General features: G+C 39.7%; 3 protein-coding genes and 1 non-coding gene across 4 annotated transcripts; all 4 read left to right on the plus strand.

Moving 5' to 3' along the window:
* Nucleotides 1–4,626: 4,626 nt before the first annotated feature.
* F4807DRAFT_359527 (peptidase S8/S53 domain-containing protein) lies at nucleotides 4,627–6,318 on the plus strand. Its single transcript, XM_047995549.1, has 4 exons — nucleotides 4,627–5,154; nucleotides 5,217–5,396; nucleotides 5,452–5,627; nucleotides 5,705–6,318. The coding sequence occupies exons 1-4, from the start codon at nucleotides 4,879–4,881 to the stop codon at nucleotides 6,231–6,233; spliced, it is 1,161 nt and encodes a 386-aa protein (XP_047848675.1). The 5' UTR covers nucleotides 4,627–4,878; the 3' UTR covers nucleotides 6,234–6,318.
* Nucleotides 6,319–8,690: 2,372 nt separating this feature from the next.
* F4807DRAFT_t160 lies at nucleotides 8,691–8,790 on the plus strand. Its single transcript has one exon. It is a non-coding gene; the product is annotated as a tRNA-His (tRNA).
* A 2,136-nt stretch (nucleotides 8,791–10,926) lies between these two features.
* On the plus strand, nucleotides 10,927–13,804 carry F4807DRAFT_472472 (tripeptidyl-peptidase 1 precursor; the record flags this gene model as incomplete). Its single annotated transcript, XM_048003018.1, has 4 exons — nucleotides 10,927–11,143; nucleotides 11,220–11,942; nucleotides 12,095–12,230; nucleotides 12,410–13,804. 4 exons carry the CDS (start codon nucleotides 10,927–10,929, stop codon nucleotides 13,197–13,199), a joined length of 1,866 nt encoding a protein of 621 aa, XP_047848676.1. The 3' UTR covers nucleotides 13,200–13,804.
* F4807DRAFT_359576 (mitosis protein dim1) lies at nucleotides 13,228–14,723 on the plus strand. Its single transcript, XM_047995550.1, has 3 exons — nucleotides 13,228–13,742; nucleotides 13,818–13,958; nucleotides 14,034–14,723. Exons 1-3 carry the CDS (start codon nucleotides 13,661–13,663, stop codon nucleotides 14,240–14,242), a joined length of 432 nt encoding a protein of 143 aa, XP_047848677.1. The 5' UTR covers nucleotides 13,228–13,660; the 3' UTR covers nucleotides 14,243–14,723.
* The last annotated feature ends 241 nt before the right edge of the window (nucleotides 14,724–14,964 follow it).

Raw genomic sequence — 14,964 nt, forward strand, 5'->3', positions numbered from 1 at the left:
TTCATATAATGTTATTTTATAATTAAAGAATATTAATAAAAATAATATTAAATAAAAACTTAAAATTTATATTTAAAATTTAATAATATATTTTTATATAAATAAATATTAAATTCGTAATAAACACATTTTATTATTTTTAAATAAATAAGTAATTTAAGAAATAAAATTAAAAAATAAAATTAATAATCCATTATTATTAAACAATTTTTAAAATATTATAAATTAATATTATTTTAATATTTTAATATAATATTAATAATATATATTTTTTAATATTAAAAAAAAACTTTAATAAAATTATATTAAATTTTAAGTTAAAGTTAATTATATTTATATTAAATATATTAATAAATATTTTTAATTTTAAAATAATATAAAAATAATTTTAAAAAAAAGTAAAAAAAGTTTTAAATTTCATAGTAATAAACATTAAAATATAATATAATAAAATTTATAAAGTTATAAAATTTAAAATTAATAAAATTATATACTTACGTTTATATTACTGTTATAAGTTATTAAAAAATTAATTTAAAAAATACAAAACATAAAAAATAAAACCATTACTTATAATAAAAAAAATTAAAAATTTAATATATAAAATTAATATATTTCCATTATAACATATATATAAAATTATAAATATATTATAATTATATAAAATATTATAAAATTCAGATTTTTATAATAAAAAATTACCAACACTTAAACACGTTATAATATAAAAAGATATAAATAAATAAATATTATATAAAATTAAAAAATTTATAAATTATTAAATTAATAATTAAAAAAAACAAAAATATTTAAAATATTTAATATATTAAAAAAAAAAATATAAATATATATAATAAATAATATAAAAAAAATTTTTTAATAAAAAACATAATAAAATTTATTAATTAATATAATTAATATTACCCGTTATTATTAAAAAAATTAAAAATTTTAATATTATGATTAATAATTACAATATTAAATAAAATTTAAATATTATTATAATTAATAAATATAACATTATATAATGTAAAAAATTTAACATTATTAAATTTAAAGCCATTAATATTTAAAATGTTTTTTCAAAATAATATTAAAATTATTTTTATATTTTTAAACGCCGCATTATTAAAGATTACATTAAATTTTCCGTTTTTTTTAAAAAAATATCGTATTTAAATCATGTTTTTAATAAAAGTTTAATTAAAGCGTTAATTAAATTTAAAAAACTTATTAATATAATTATAAAAACATAATTTTTTTTATTAAAAATTAAAAAAATTAATAAAATATATTTATATTTTAATTTAATTATAAAGTTATATATTTAAATTATATTAATATAATAAATAATTTTTTTTTCGAAAACTTATAATTAATTTAAACTTAAAATAATTAATTATTATTTATTATATTATTAAAAAAACTTATTAATTAATATATTATTATTATTATTATTAAATAATTTATTATTATTAAAAAACTTATTATTATTAAAAAATCCATTATTATTAAAAAATTTAATATTATTAAAAAATTTAATATTATTATAAAAGTAAAGTAAATAAAATTAAATAATAAATAATAAGTTTATAATTATTTAAAATTAAAACTTAAAAATTTAAAAAAAGAAATTATTTTTAAACGTTAATTTTAATATTTTATTTAATTTTTCGTATATAATACACGTGCTTTTTATATAATCGTTACTTTTATCGCTTATTATATAATAATTTTATTATATATTTTAAAAAAAAATAAACCTTTTATTAAAAAGAAATTTTTTAACTCGTAAACTTTTAAATTTTATAATTATTAAAATATTTAATATTATTAAAATATTTAATATTATTAAAATATTTAATATTATTAAAATATTTAATATTTTTATAATTATAAAATAAAAAATAATAAAAATTTTAATTATTTTTATTTAACGGATATTTTAATTTAAAAAATTTAATGCGAGCTTTTAAAAGCATAATATAAAGAAATAATTATGCACGTGGCCCGTGCCATAAATAAATAAAATAAAAAACTTTAAGTTTTTATTTTAAAATTTTTTAATTCCGAAAAAGTTAAAAAAATTTATTAATTTTATATTATTTTCTTATACTTTAAAAGTTTACATTAAAATTTTAATAATAATTAATAAAATGTATTTTTATATTAATATAATTAATAAAACGGATTTTTAAATTTGTTTTAAAAAATTTTTTATCCATTCTTATTAATATATAAAATTTTTCTAGCCTTTTTTTTTATTTTTAAAGTACGGCCCTCCGCAATGTCCGGGAAAAATGGCCCTTCGAAATTTTTCTTCGCAAAAGGCAGTATACTTGAGAGGCAGGGCTTAAGGGGGGTTGGAAAAAAAAGGCAGTATCCGTCCGAAGGACTTCAAATCCCTTGCCTTGAACAGGTTCTTCGAACCTGTCCCTAAATCAGGTCAAAGGTCAGTTGGACAGTCAGTTCAACAGTCCCTTGATCAGTTCAAGAGTCAGTTCAAAATCAGTTTAATTAGTCCCTAAGTCAGTTCAAACGTTAGTTGAACAATCAATCAACCAATCCTTAAGTCAAGTCAAAAGTCAATTCAAAAGTTTGTTGAACAGTCCCTTAATTAGTCCCTAGGTCAATTGATCAATCAGTAATGCAGTCCCTAAATCAGTCTTTAAGTCAGTCCTTAGGTCAGTTGAACAGTCGGTCCAGCAGTCTCTAAGTAAGTTCAACAGTCTGTTGGACAGTCTATAAGCCAGTCCTTAAGTCAGGTCTAAAACCTGTTCCTAAATATGTCCCTAAATCAGTCCGCAGGTCAGTTGAACAGTCAGGTCAACAGTCAGTTTAACAAGTAGTTCAACAATCCTTAAGTCAGTTCAAAGTCAAGTCAATAATAGGTTGAACAGTCAGTAAGCCAGTCCCTTGGTCCCTGGACCCGATGACTAAGTTTACAAGAGGGATGCACCCAATCCAATGCGCGGACGAATTTAAGGTGTCTGGTAAGACGCTAGCTTTCTAGCGCGATTAATGAGCCAATTGATACACTTGACAATCCCTTACCAATTATTTATCAATTATAATAAACATTAAGGAAGATATATTGTACCAACGCAAGTTTATTGCGACGTTTCATGGAACGACCTTCGAGCTATGAATGAATGTGCTTACTTTGGCGGTTTTATGAGTCGTACTTAACAAATTCGTAACCCAAGTTTATTGCGCCAATCATTTTCAAAGATTGCGCCGAGTATCAAACTTATCCTAAACTAATTATTTCGAAGCGGAAAAGGAGGGAAAGAGATAAATAACAATGCAATCCGTCGCAACGGTCAACTCCGGAATAACGCCGTACCTCGGGAGGATTGTCCTGTAGTAATAAGCCAAGTCCGCTCTGCTGGATATATATTTACCGTATCCGGAAGAGATTTGCAATCCGGCCGCGGCGAAGAAAAACGTTGTTAAAGAAGTCCGAATTCGATAGTTTGACTACCTACCATACCCATCATCACACAACGTTTCCTCCCACATCTGCTCACGTGCATAATGCAGATATGTACGTGCTGACCACCGCCGGCACTTGGCGTTCACTAAACCGGGGTTGAGCATGGATCGATGAGCAAGGGGGGTAAGAATCGTGATAGTTGGTCAGGGGTTTGGAAATGTGAGATGTGGGGGACAACGATAAACAGAAGGGTCTTTGACATGTCAAACCCGACTTCGACACGAAGCTCCGATGCTGCATCGTTACAGGGACCTGGCAATACGCCGCCAGAAGCACCGACATAGGCAATAGCCATAATTGTAGGGCCGTCTTAAGTATTTCCTCATGGGACGTGATGAAACAGTCACATTCCGACTTCTCCTCACGTCATGTGGGGAAATGGGAACCTATTTTAGTACATTGCAATCTTGTCTGGCAGCGTTATAATCCTTAGCCTTATAACGATGGCGGTCGTGGATGTGGTCAACATAGGGTTGGTACATCATATAATAAGTATGTCATGCATCTCGGAAGCATCGAACGACCCCTGAACCCCTGCCAACAGCGTTTGGTTGGTCAGAGGTGCTGATGGCCCTTGTCGGCATGCCGTAGCAGAGTCAGTAAGAAAGCACGGGGCTCTAGATAAGGAAGGCAGATGTTATCATTGACAACGTCCAGGCTCGAACAAGCTCATCCTGCTGATCTAACTCGAGGCTCACTGTTGCTTGGCACTAGTCTGCCGTACGTGGCTGTCTTGGACGAAGCTTGGTCACCTCTACTATCCCGCTGTCATTGGTCCATTGGTCACCTTAACAATACAAATGCCCCGTACTTAATTTCGTTGCACCTGAGTGAATCCGAACCCCTGGGACTAAATCACCCCTACTCAGGACTGTGATACTACCAACCTTTAAATAACATATACTCTCATTGAAGAGATCAGAATGGGCTCTCCCCGCCGACGAATAGGAGATATGAGCTTAACCAAGCTGTTTCTAGGAGGTGCAGCTATGATCGGCACTCGAAGTGTAGTCGGATTGGTCGGCTAGAACAAGGATCTCTATCGCCTACTTGGGTCCCCTACCCTATCCATGATTCTCTTCCAACCTCACATGAGTAGTTCACATGCTACTGGTCGCTGGCAAGCGTGTCTAACAACCAGATACTCTCCCTGGTAAAGATCAGCTATCATGGATTGTATCGTGGCTTCGCATTCAACGTCCAGATGCTGCTTCTCTCGCCAAGGAGCCGCCATGAGTATTATAAAAGACCGACCCAATTACCAAGGACTTTTCTTCTCCTACTTCATCCTACTTCTAGAGATCTTCGACATCGAGAAGAACTCACCTTCAGAGAACAGCCAAGACCAAATCTAGACCCGTCGCCGTCACCCACCCTCCAAAATGCGTACAACTGCCGCTCTCGCCTTGCTGCCTCTGGCACTCGCTGAGCCTTCAAAGAGGGCCACTCCGGCCCTAGTCATCAAGCCCCGGGGTGCTCAGCTCATCGATGGGAAATACATCGTCAAGATGAAGACTAATGTCGACACCGACTCCCTACATAGCTCCATTCAAGCCATCTCTAGCAATGCCGACTTTGTATACAACAGTAATGATTTCAAGGGCTTTGCTTCTAGCCTGTCAGCCGAAGAGCTCGAGGCCCTTCAGAACAACGACGATGTAAGCTGTGAAACCGGAGATTGTTTCTCATATTTGCTCATGTCCTGACTTGTTTTCTCCAGATCGATTATATTGAGCAGGATGCCGTTGTCACTATCAAAGCTACTCAGGAGGATGCCGACTGGGGTCTCGCTCGTTTGTCTAATTCCGAGCCTGGCAGCACCACCTACACCTACGACGACAGTGCCGGTGAAGGAACCTGTGCTTATGTCATCGACACAGGCATCGAAGTAGACCACGAGGTGCGTAACGAGTGCGACTCTTCGTCATCGGGCACGCTGGACTAACCCTACGCAGGAATTCGAGGGCCGTGCTACGTGGCTTGCTAATTATGCTGGCGATGGCGATGACACTGATGGCAACGGCCACGGTACGCATGTGGCTGGTACTATCGGTTCCAAGACGTACGGAGTTTCAAAGAAAACCTCGCTTTTCGCCGTCAAAGTCCTGGACGCCAGCGGTTCAGGTACCAAGTATGTTTTCTCCCCTATAAAACTTGGCCGCAGCACTGTGCATGTGAAAAAGTGCGATTGATTAACTTGAGTCGTAGCTCCGGTGTTATTGCTGGCATGGATTTCGTCGCAAAGGATGCCGCCGGTCAGACTTGCCCCAAGGGCGTTGTCGTGAACATGTCTCTCGGCGGCTCGACTTCGAGCGCCGTGAACGAGGCAGCTGCCAGCATTGTCAATGCTGGTCTTTTCCTTGCTGTCGCTGCGGGTAACGACGCCACGGACGCGTCTACCTCATCCCCGGCTTCGGAGCAATCGGCTTGCACCGTCGGCGCTACTACCAAGGATGACGAATTTGCCGAATACTCCAACTATGGCAGCCTTGTCGACATCCTTGCACCAGGTACAGATATTGAGTCCACATGGATCGGCGGAACCACGAACACCATCTCTGGCACATCCATGGCCTCTCCCCACATTGCTGGTCTCGGAGCCTACTACCTGGGACTCGATGCTTCTCCTGTGGCTGATTTATGCGACTATATCGCAAAGGCTGCTCTTTCCGGTGCTATCTCCGGCGTCCCTAGCGGTACCGCGAACTCGTTAGCCAACAACGGCGAGTCCTCTTAGAGTGTGCTAACCTTGGCGACGTGACGAGTGAAAGTTACGGTATCTTTGATGGAATTTTGTAGGTAGCTTAACCATGTAGCATGGCTTGGGAGACATGTCTGGAGAGATCATGTATATAGTCGAGGTTATTATCAGTAAATAGGTTATCCGATTAATTCACCATAATAATCCTACAATTTAGTTATCCTCGCCCTCTCATATCCGATGAGGCATTCACGGGAATGATTAAGGGACTGATCAGAAAACCCTAAGGCCAGGACTTGGGTAGGAAATGCAGGGGTAATAAAAAAGGTCGTCTGTATATTGACGAGGGATGTCTCAAGAATATCTTCATAATACCTACTATGGTATCGATTTCCCTGTTGAAGACCACCGCCGAGCGAATATACGTACACTGCAAACTTGTGAGACATGGGCATCATGAGACTAGGTAAGGGGTCGGCCTACCAAGGTATGCTATGATGCTTTCTAGCACCTTTTTCTCTGTTTTGAGATGCCAGCACACTACATCCACTTCAGGTGGCTCGGCTATATACTCTATCTTATGACAGCTTTTTGTAGCAAATTGCGTCGGAGAAAGTTTTACCCTCTTTCTCATTACCTACCTGTTACCACTGGCCGTGAGTATTGCGAGAATATGCTATGAGCCCCTTTATAAAAGTCATTCTCGGTTCGGAATGGGGAATTTACTAGGTAGTTATAACATGTTCCCAACCTAGGAGGATACTGAATAGCTACCTAGTATATATCCTAATGTGAAATGACCGGGTGCAGATGTATTGGGATAAAGACGGAAAAGCTATTTTCTAATTTCGTTATTTAGAGACGAATTGCTAAGCGTTGAGTGTGTATATACATTGAGTTGGAGAATGATGTTTGCTGATGTTGTCGATTATTTATCTGAGCAATCATTAACTCGTATTCGCGTACCTAATGAGACTCTTGCCCGCTGACGCATTTTGTTTGGACAAGTTTTAAGAGGATCTTGTGCCTGGTACTCAAAACGGACTCTTTTTTTGTAAGATGAAATAAGTAACTGAAGTAGATTTATAACACAGTACCTGAAATACTATTACGGCTAAATTGTTTAAGCAGGTACGACTAGAAAACGCATGATAGTATTCATGTATAACATCATTTCTCTTCGCACTCCCTCGAGTCGTTGTGTCAGGGGTTTTATTTATTAAAGAGTTAATAGTCCAATGGTTGAACAATATTGGAGTGAGGTCCATGGAAGACCGCAAAGGCCCTTGTGAGACTTAGCAGTGGCTAGCTATAAGATAGAATAATCGAAAGCTTTTCTTATATATATTAATGACGTTCTTTATGCGAGCATAATCGAAAGCTTTTTAAGTAATAACGTTGTTATTTCCCGGCTAGTTAGTTCCGCCTCGCAGCACACTTAAATACCCCTTTAAATCTATAGCTTCGATGAAATATACTGTTCACTTCAATTAAACATCTACATACTTATCTAGTCTGAGATCCATTATATGAGACTGGTAACAATTTAACATACCTATGCTATTTGTCGTTTAATGAAAACTGCGTACCTATCATCATGTCTACGAAATGTACACAAACTTATGGATCTTCGGTACTATATAAAGAGGTATACCAATGTATGGCATGGGATGCTCATTACGTCCCAAGAGTAGAAGCTAGGTTCTCGGGAGGTCCCATCGCCTTATGACAAGCTGCGCCGAGGGAAGGTTAAATAGCTAAATGTCGCTAATGTATTTTTCATGGATCACCTTACTTCCTTTAATGATCATGTTTAGTTATCATTATTAAACATGTAGCTACTTAATAAGTACCCTCGATTCTTATAAGCACTTCCTAATGCTTGAGTATTACAACTTATACACATCAACTGTTTAATTTTCATACGACTTAGTTTATTACTCCACAGCAGCTTATGGCTTATACAACTCGTATATAGTGTTGGCGAATAATCAGTCCGCTTTCATACTTTTCATATTATGAACAAGATGGACAAGGAGTTGATCCGTAGCGTAAAAGTGCTTGGTATTCTCATGTCCTTACAAGCTTTGAAATCACAACGCCTTTTCTGAAGCTTGCAATATAAGCATTGAATGTACGTTTGAATGTAACTTCGCCATCATATACGGTATAATCAGCACAATGCTCTTATTTCGCTTCGACGCCTTATGATCATGCGACTCTCACCTCCAGTGTTTCTACTGGACTAATGCTTAAGTAGGTATGTATAATTCAATACTTAGCTTTGATTCTTAAATGGTTATTAACTAAATTAAGAATTCTAACGCAACTTGGAGCAATTCCGGATAGTTTACGGTAAAAGTTCTATCGGTGCACATATGTACCTAATTCGCTGTAAGCGGTCCCAAAGTGTGCTTAGCCTAGCGCCACGTGCTACTTAACCAATAATAAATCCGCAAAATTTCATCTTCCATTAGCAGGGAGGAAATGACGGGTGGCTTCGTATAGTGGCTAGTACAACACGTTGTGGTTGCGAAAATTCGATTACTTCAAACGTACCGTGTAAACCTGGGTTCGATTCCCAGAGCCGCCATGTATTTTTATATTTTGGTAATAATATTCAATCATCACTTTTGTTACGTCATATGAAAAGACCGCGAATTCCGTAGTCTTTTACTTCGATCACGTGCTTTATTTTATTGCTCCCCTGAGGTCATGCATGCACATGCAACATGTTCCCCGTATGAATGAATGTATGCATGTATGTACATATCTTATATATTTCTGATAATGAAGCCTACCTACTCGCGCCGTTGACTTTGCGATCGCGAAGAGGCAGAGCTAGCGAGCAAAGAAACAACACCGTTTTTATTCAAGGACCTCTCAACCACTACCTACCCCCTAGTGAAATGAGACATACTTGCGGGAAATGCCATTTGCAGTATATCGACTCTACTCCACGGCCAGACAACAACGGGCCACCGTGAAGTCTCTCACCATCTCCCACGGGGCGACCTCCGTCTGACCTTGCCACAACAATTGAAGGTCTTGGTTACCTAGCCAGATAACTTGCGATATCACCCGCATATAACGTATCATATCATAATTCAAGGCCTCGACGGACGGCGGGTTTCATCCCGTATAATAAAACGTCTCACAATGTTGTAGATTACTTATATATGCGGAATCGATTTCTCGACAAACCGAGGAAGTTCAACTATGCATTATTAACAATAATTCCCAGGCCAACAGAATTGATATTGTCTTATCCTCTCTGGACATTTCATCGGTGTGTTACGACTAGCCTTTCCTTTACGTTGATAACTCATTACCCCTTCCTCGAGCTTGTGTCGACTTGAATAACATTGGCTGCACACTTTTCGTCGGATGTCTAGCAATACTGAACTATACATACGTTCACTTGATTTAATGGAGGCATTATATAAGCTTGGCCCCGTGGCGCAACGGTACACCGGATCGGGGGGTTATCCGTTGTAAGTATTTTCTTGAATTTCCAATATGTTCCACTCTAACATGAAATTGGCCCTGTCGTAGCTTACTTCTATTAGTAGGTGACTTAGACCGATTTAGATAAGTGTCATCGTATTTTTGTGTATAGCGGGCTTCTAGAACATTTCTACTCTTGCCGTTCTTACCCCGTTCCTCGTTACAAGCGACGGTTCACCGAGCTTTCACATCTATTGGAAGCTGTTTATGTTATATATATATAAAGACAACAACTGTGGAGACGTATGTGATACTACCATGTATAAAGAATGTCCCTCGCTGATTCCTTCATTGCTCATTACCCTAGTCGAGACTAGGTAGGTATGTAGTTATGGTCGAGGTATAAGTCGGTCAGCCATTTACTAGCGTAAGCTCTTACATTCAACCAGGTAGGTAACTGTGAACCAATTTGCAAATATTTCGTCTATGCTATCTCGACTTGTTCATTTGTGTTCCTCGAGCTCTAGCTTGCCAGCCTGCGCGACAGTCGTAATCCTCTTGCCGCTCCAACCGGATTCCCGGGTCGCCCGCTATCCAACAAATTCGAAGCAAGTTAGACCTTATGCAGATGCTACTACGAGTCTACGACACGGATCTCGGATACCTATCCAATAAATAGATATATCTCGCTGAGCTCGGTCTGGTGCACCGATTAAGAAGATGAGGTAAGACACTTCTCGTGGAAACAACCGGATTTTCCGTTGATTCGCGTTAATGCGTTATCAAAACGAAGTATTGATCGGTAGGATCGTATATGGAAAAACCAAGGCACGATCTAGACCCGCGTGCTTGGGTGTAGATAGCAAGCGACCTTCCGGAAACGTCTAAGCCAAAGATTGCGTGCCTATGGAGAGAACAGACGATAGCTGACATTTATACTACCTTACATGTTACCATATGTAGGTACGCGATTAATGTAATTTCCGACCTGTTGTGACCGAGAACTCCAATTGGATATGGAAATGCGGGTGGGCCATGATTTCGACCTGTCGGGCTGTTGATCCTTGCTCCCGGTCAGTTTACAGAACAAGGTAGTCATGTAGGTACGAAGATAGCGTGCTCTGCGTGCTGCCGTGCGTTAATATAAGATGTTGCGAGCACCGTTCTGAAGAATTTCCCTCCAGGATTTGGTCATAGCTGTCCCGGCCCTTCTTGCGTGCTTTGCTCGCCCCTTTGGATTCTAGCTAGATAGAATTGCGCCTAGGCCGAAGCGATTGCAACCATGGTTGGCTTTGCCATCGCCTTCTCGGCGCTTCTCGCCGTTCAGGGCGTGCTTGCGAACCCCGTGGGGTCACGTACGCCGTACCGTGTCAAGGATTCGCACCACGTTCCTAGGGCTTGGAGGCGAGTTCGTCGCGCGCCTGCCGATCATATTATCGACCTCCAGATCGGTGTTAAGCAGAGCAATTTCGCGGAATTGGAAAGGCATCTATACGAAGGTATGAGAAGAAGCGACAACATATGCATCCCTTACTGTATTTTTGAAATGAGAGCCAGAATCTGATAGAACTCTAGTTTCGGATCCGGATCACCCTCGCTACGGCCAGCATCTTAGTGCTGGTGATGTTAAGGAGTTGGTCAAGCCGACGGACGAGACATTGGATCTCGTCCACGAGTGGCTGCAAGCCAATGACATCACCCCTTCAGGATATAGCTCAGCTAAAGATTGGATCATGGTGTCCCTTCCGGTGGGAACGGTTGAACGACTTCTAGACACGGAGTATCATATTTATGAGCACAAGGACGGCGGGCTTGTCGCCCGGGCCCCTAAGTGGTCTCTTCCCCTTCATCTCCACGATCGGATCGACACGATCCAGCCTACCAATTCGTTCTTCCGTGCCCGTGCTGAGAAGTTCGACCATATCGAAGCCCCTGTGTATATTGATCCCAAGTACACGCCCCCTTCCAACGAGACCCTGAACGCAGTCTGCAATGTTAGCTCCGTCACGCCCGAATGCTTCCAGACCCTCTACTCGACCAAGGGTTACAAGACCCACGCCTGTGGTAAGAATAAGATCGGCTTTAACAATTATCTTGGCGAGCATCCAATTCGGTCAGACGCCGAATTGTTCCTTGCCAAGTACCGACCCGAGGCGGTCTCGAGCGCGAAGGACTTCCCCCAGATCTCCATCGCAAATGGACCTGGTGACTATGCTCTGACGCCTGAAGAAATCGAGGCGGGAGTATCGAAGGAAGCGAACCTAGACGTCCAGGCTATTGCCGGCATCAGCTGGAAGAGTACGTATCTATAAGCCTCCCGCACCTTGCGTTGAAGAGTTTCAAGTTCAGCTACGAATTTCGGCTTGGGCCACTTCGTTTCGATCCTAAACCTCCCCAAGCCCAGCCAAGGGTGCGTGCAATTTGCTCCTAACTAACATATACGCGCATAGCTCCAATCATCAGTTACTCGACTGGCGGAAGCCCACCTTTCATCCCGTCTGTGAGCACGCCCGATAATACCAACGAACCGTACCTGGTGTGGGTAAATTATCTTCTTGGCCTCGAGTCTTTCCCGCAGGTAATTAGGTATGTCTAGAACGTCTCGCACGAATTTCCCATATTGTCTTTTCTTGACTCAGCGCTATCATATTCTTAACGGAGGCTAACCTGATCATAGTATGTGATATTCCACCCCTATATTTTTTTTCGCTCTCGCCGGCATGCGAAAATGGCCCGTCCCCGTTCCGGTGGAATTTTGGTCTCAGATCAGTCACTAACTGGCTTACTACAGCGACGTCGTATGCCGACGATGAGCAGACGGTCCCGGAGTCGTATGCCCGCCGGGTCTGCCAGCAATTCGCCCAAGTGGGTGCCCGTGGTACCTCGCTACTGTTCTCAAGCGGTGATAGCGGTGTTGGGCCGTACGGGGAATGCATTAGCAACGATGGAAAGAACACAACTCGATTCCTCCCCGAATTTCCGCCTAGCTGCCCCTACGTGACGGCAGTTGGCGCTACGAAGAACTTCGAACCTGAGGTGGTGGCGTACCGGCCCGCGTTCGTTGGACCTGATGGCGTCGCACACGGTAACTACACGAGCGGCGGCGGGTTTAGCAATTACTTCACGACGCCGGCGTACCAGGCAAAGCATGCGAGCAGCTACGTTAAGAACCTAGGTGGCCTTTACGACGGCCTATATAACAAGACGGGCCGCGGGTACCCAGACATCTCGGCTCAGGGACTCTACTTTGCTTATTTCTGGAATGGTACGGAGGGCACCATCAGCGGAACGAGTGCCAGTTGCCCTCTGACGGGCGGAATCATCTCGCTGGTAAACGACGCGCTCATTTCATCCGGCAAACCAGCACTGGGGTTTTTGAACCCGTGGTTGTACTCGAAAGGGTACAAGGGCCTGACCGACATCACACAGGGCAGTGCTGTCGGGTGTGGTGTAGACGGCTTCCCGGCTACTGAGGGATGGGACCCCGTTACCGGGCTCGGTACGCCGGTGTTCCCTGAGCTCGTCGCATTGGCGGGTGGGAAGCTGTTTTATTAAAGAGGGAAATGCTATGATTCGTGCTAGATAACGAGGATGCAATGTCTTCGCTTAGACATATGCCATACAGCCTTTGTACGTACTAGTCGATGAATTGATAGTAGATTATTAAAAAAAAGAAACAGGAAACAAAATCCCTGTAATGAGCTGGACGAGTATTCATGTATCGAATATCTTATCCGCAACATGCATATGGTGGGTAAGGACATAGATATGTCTAGAAAGTCCCACCTACCGTACCCGCCTATGTAAGTACGTACCTACATAATAGTTCGTACTCGAACCAATTGATGTCATTCCTCTTCTTAATATCAACATAATATCAACACTGCGTCGACGTTGAAACAAATTCTAAAGGTAGACATATCCACTACCTACCTGAATACATATATCGTCGGTCGAGTCCACAATCCTCGTCGGTAATTTGACTCCTCTACCCTTGCATTAGGGCTGCCTTAACCATGGGATCTATCGTTCTACCACATCTGAACACCGGCTGGCATGTCGACCAAGCCATTCTATCGGAAACGGAGCGTGTTGTCGGTGAGTGCAGCATGTCCTTAGACGTACAATTATTTTACCAAGCAAGACGCTAACATGCCTTTTTCTTCAATGTAGCCATTCGGTTCGGTCGTGACCATGATCCCGAGTGCATGCGACAAGATGAAGTTCTATACCGCATCGCCGACAAAGTAAAAAACTTCTGCGTCATCTATGTCTGCGACATCGATCAGGTTCCCGACTTCAACCAGATGTACGGTAGGTAGCAGGCTATTCCAATCATTCTTTCTTCTTCTGCTCATAATTGGATGCTAACGAGATATCCTTGCGCAGAGTTGTATGATCCTTGCACCATCATGTTTTTCTACCGGAACAAGCACATGCTATGCGATTTAGGCACGGGAAACAATAACAAGCTCAACTTCGTGCTTGAGGACAAGCAGGAGCTAATCGACATCATCGAGACGGTTTATAAGGGTGCCAAGAAGGGTCGCGGTCTGGTCGTTAGCCCAAAGGACTACTCTACCCGTTATCGATACTAGCCACACCACCTAGCACGATCGTACATACATCCCTTTCTCGGTACGCAGTTTTCTTGTGCCTTTCTTCCTGGAAATAACTACCCTTTGATCTTAAGTGAGGGTATCAGAGCATCAGGGTATCTAAGAGCTACTGTGAAACGCCGATGGTATATGTTAGGATGGTGGGGAAGCTTGAGGCCATAGCAGAAAGTCAGTGACGCTTCGCCGGGCACGAAGGCTGGTCAACTCGCTTCTAAACGCCAATGTAAGTTAATACAAGACATCACCATACTAACACAAACAAAGTGAGTTCACTAAGCCTCTTTAAACAGCAAAATACAATTGCTTATTGTATTGTTCCGTAAGGTTATGGAAATGAATGGGCAAAGGTAAATAATACGTAGTATCGACAATGTATATAATAATTAAATAAAGCTTATATATTTATATAAATATTATATTAAACGTATTTAAGAATATAAATGTTTTTATTAATTAAATATATATTATTATATAATAAATACCGAGGTTTATATTATTAAATTTAAATAAAAAAAAATAAATTTATAAAATTTTATTTTAAATATTAATTACCGTATTTAATTTATATATATAATAATATAAATAAAAAATATTAAAAACGTACGTAAATTAATATAATATTAAAAAACATTAAAAATTTTAAAATTAAAATAATTAAAAATAAATGTTTTATATATAATTTTTAAAATAAATTTTACGTT

This window comes from Annulohypoxylon truncatum (genome assembly GCF_022578515.1).
Source record: "Annulohypoxylon truncatum strain CBS 140777 unplaced genomic scaffold F4807scaffold_67, whole genome shotgun sequence".
NCBI classification, from domain to species: Eukaryota; Fungi; Ascomycota; class Sordariomycetes; order Xylariales; family Hypoxylaceae; genus Annulohypoxylon; species Annulohypoxylon truncatum.